Genomic DNA, 2098 nt, shown 5'->3' on the forward strand with positions numbered 1-2098 from the left:
TAGTATATGTAACTGCAAATACCACCATCACTGGAATGTCAAACACAGAAGGTGAAGATGCAGATAGACTCTAAACAGCTGGAAAGGTCACTTTGGAAAAAGCTTCAATATGGCATCTCCTGCCTTGTTCGGGCCCACAGCCACAACATGGAACGGCGCGGCGTCCAACGCCACGTCGACCAGTGGCCGGGTGGACTTTTACTACGGCGTCCTTCGCAACACGCCTCATGACCGCGTGTGTGACTTGGTCGCTGCGTCGTACAAGGAAGACCCATTGCACACCCTCAAGATCGTGGCGTACCTTCGCGACTGCCGCGGAGGCAAGGGGGAGCGCACGGTCGCTCGATTTGCACTCGAGTGGCTGGCCATTCACCAACCAGTTGAGCTCACGTACAACTTGAAGCATTACGTGGCCGAATACGGTCGCTTCGACGACCTCTTGGCCTTGATGGGCACCCCCGTGGAATCGGCGGCCCTGAACGTGTTCGCAAGCCAACTGCGTGACGATCTCGATGCCCTGAGCCAAGGTCAACCCGTGAGTCTGTGCGCCAAGTGGGTGCCGTCCGAGAAGAAGGCCGGTGACAAGGCCACCCGCGTGACTACAAAACTTGCGAAATGCATGGGCCTCACGTGCGCCGCCTTGCGCAAGACGTACTTGTCTCCTCTGCGGGCGTCACTGCAGCTGCTGGAGCGATTCATGTGCGCCAACGACTGGGCCGGCATCGACCTCAACAAAGTGCCCAGTGTGGCCATGCACATCCACGGCAAGCCCAAGCACGCGTTCGAGCGCCACCTGACCGACAAGTTTGTCGAGTGGAAGGCGGGTCTCGCCAGCGGCCAGTCCAAAGTCAACGCGTCGGTGCTGTTTCCGCACCAGGTGGTGCAGCAGTACTACAACAAGTCGGACGTAGCCGTGGACGCCCTCGTGGAGGCTCAGTGGCAAGTGATGCTGCAGCAAGCACGGGAGCTGGGGACGCTGTCGCGGACGTTGGTCATGTCGGACGTGTCGGGGTCCATGTCTGGCTTGCCCATGCTCGTGTCGATCGCGTTGGGACTGCTCATCTCGGACGTGGTCGAGGACGACTTCAAGGGGCTCGTGCTCACGTTCGAAAGCACCCCCCAGTTCCACGTCGTGCGGGGTGACAACTTGAAGGAGCGTGTGGCTAGCCTGGCGGACGCGCCTTGGGGCGGCTCCACCGACTTCATTGCGGCGCTGCGGCTCATACTGACCACAGCCGTGGCCAAGGGCGTCACCGCCGACTCAATGCCCGCGCGGTTGATTGTCGTGTCCGACATGCAGTTCGACCAAGCCGACCGCAGCTTTGAAACCAACTTCCATGCGCTCCAGCGGTTGTACAGCAAGGCGGGGTTCGACATGCCCCACCTCATCTTTTGGAACGTGCAAGGCGCTGTCACAGACACCCCCGCGCTGGCGTCGGAAGCCAACGTGTCACTGCTGTCGGGGTTTTCGCCCAGTGTGCTCAAGGCGGCGTTGACGGGGGAGACTGTCACGCCCGTGCAAACCATGATGAACGCCATCTTGGACGCTCGTTACGACCTCATTCGTCTCCCGTCTCACGACTCCAACGAGCCGGACGCAGAGCTCGTGTAGCCTACTAGGGTCACTTATTTATTCAATACATTCGATTCTCTCACTTGTAGTAGTATATTTCACAGCCCACAAATGGACTCGACACAATGGTAGCAACTGCCTTGTACACAACTTCTCCTCTCATGAAGTGAGAATGGTACTGACTCAGACGAAGGAGGAGATGATTGTCGTCAAAATCAAAATCAGGTGAAATATCGACACCATTTTTCGTGGCTGACGAATGGTATTTACGACAAAGGGCAATATTGCAATCAGGAAGTGCAGTTGAGTCGTAACCAGAAATATCTTACTATGACAACTTCGGGTACGAAGTAGAGTCCATTTGAGTCAAGGCCATTGTTTACAGTGTGCTAACGTTATCCAGGACAAAACTTGTCAAACAACAAAGAAGTATCATTATGTGCGGTTAGGTGAAGCATCACGTCGATTCATTGAAACCGTTCGAAGCCAACCAAAGCGCCACAAGCAGCATCAGTTGGTCAAGGT

The 2098-nt window shown here is 56.1% G+C and overlaps 1 protein-coding gene across 1 annotated transcript; it reads left to right on the forward strand.

Moving 5' to 3' along the window:
- Positions 1-1655, forward strand: H257_19443 (hypothetical protein). The gene has a single exon (XM_009848587.1). It carries the CDS (start codon positions 110-112, stop codon positions 1610-1612), a length of 1503 nt encoding a protein of 500 aa, XP_009846889.1. The 5' UTR covers positions 1-109; the 3' UTR covers positions 1613-1655.
- The last annotated feature ends 443 nt before the right edge of the window (positions 1656-2098 follow it).

The sequence above is a fragment of the Aphanomyces astaci genome (assembly GCF_000520075.1).
Source record: "Aphanomyces astaci strain APO3 unplaced genomic scaffold supercont1.606, whole genome shotgun sequence".
NCBI lineage: Eukaryota > Oomycota > Saprolegniomycetes > Saprolegniales > Verrucalvaceae > Aphanomyces > Aphanomyces astaci.

Excerpts from the sequence above, each read along its gene's own strand:
- H257_19443 (XM_009848587.1), top strand. The coding sequence starts at position 110 with ATGGCATCTCCTGCCTTGTTCGGGCCCACAGCCACAACATGGAACGGC.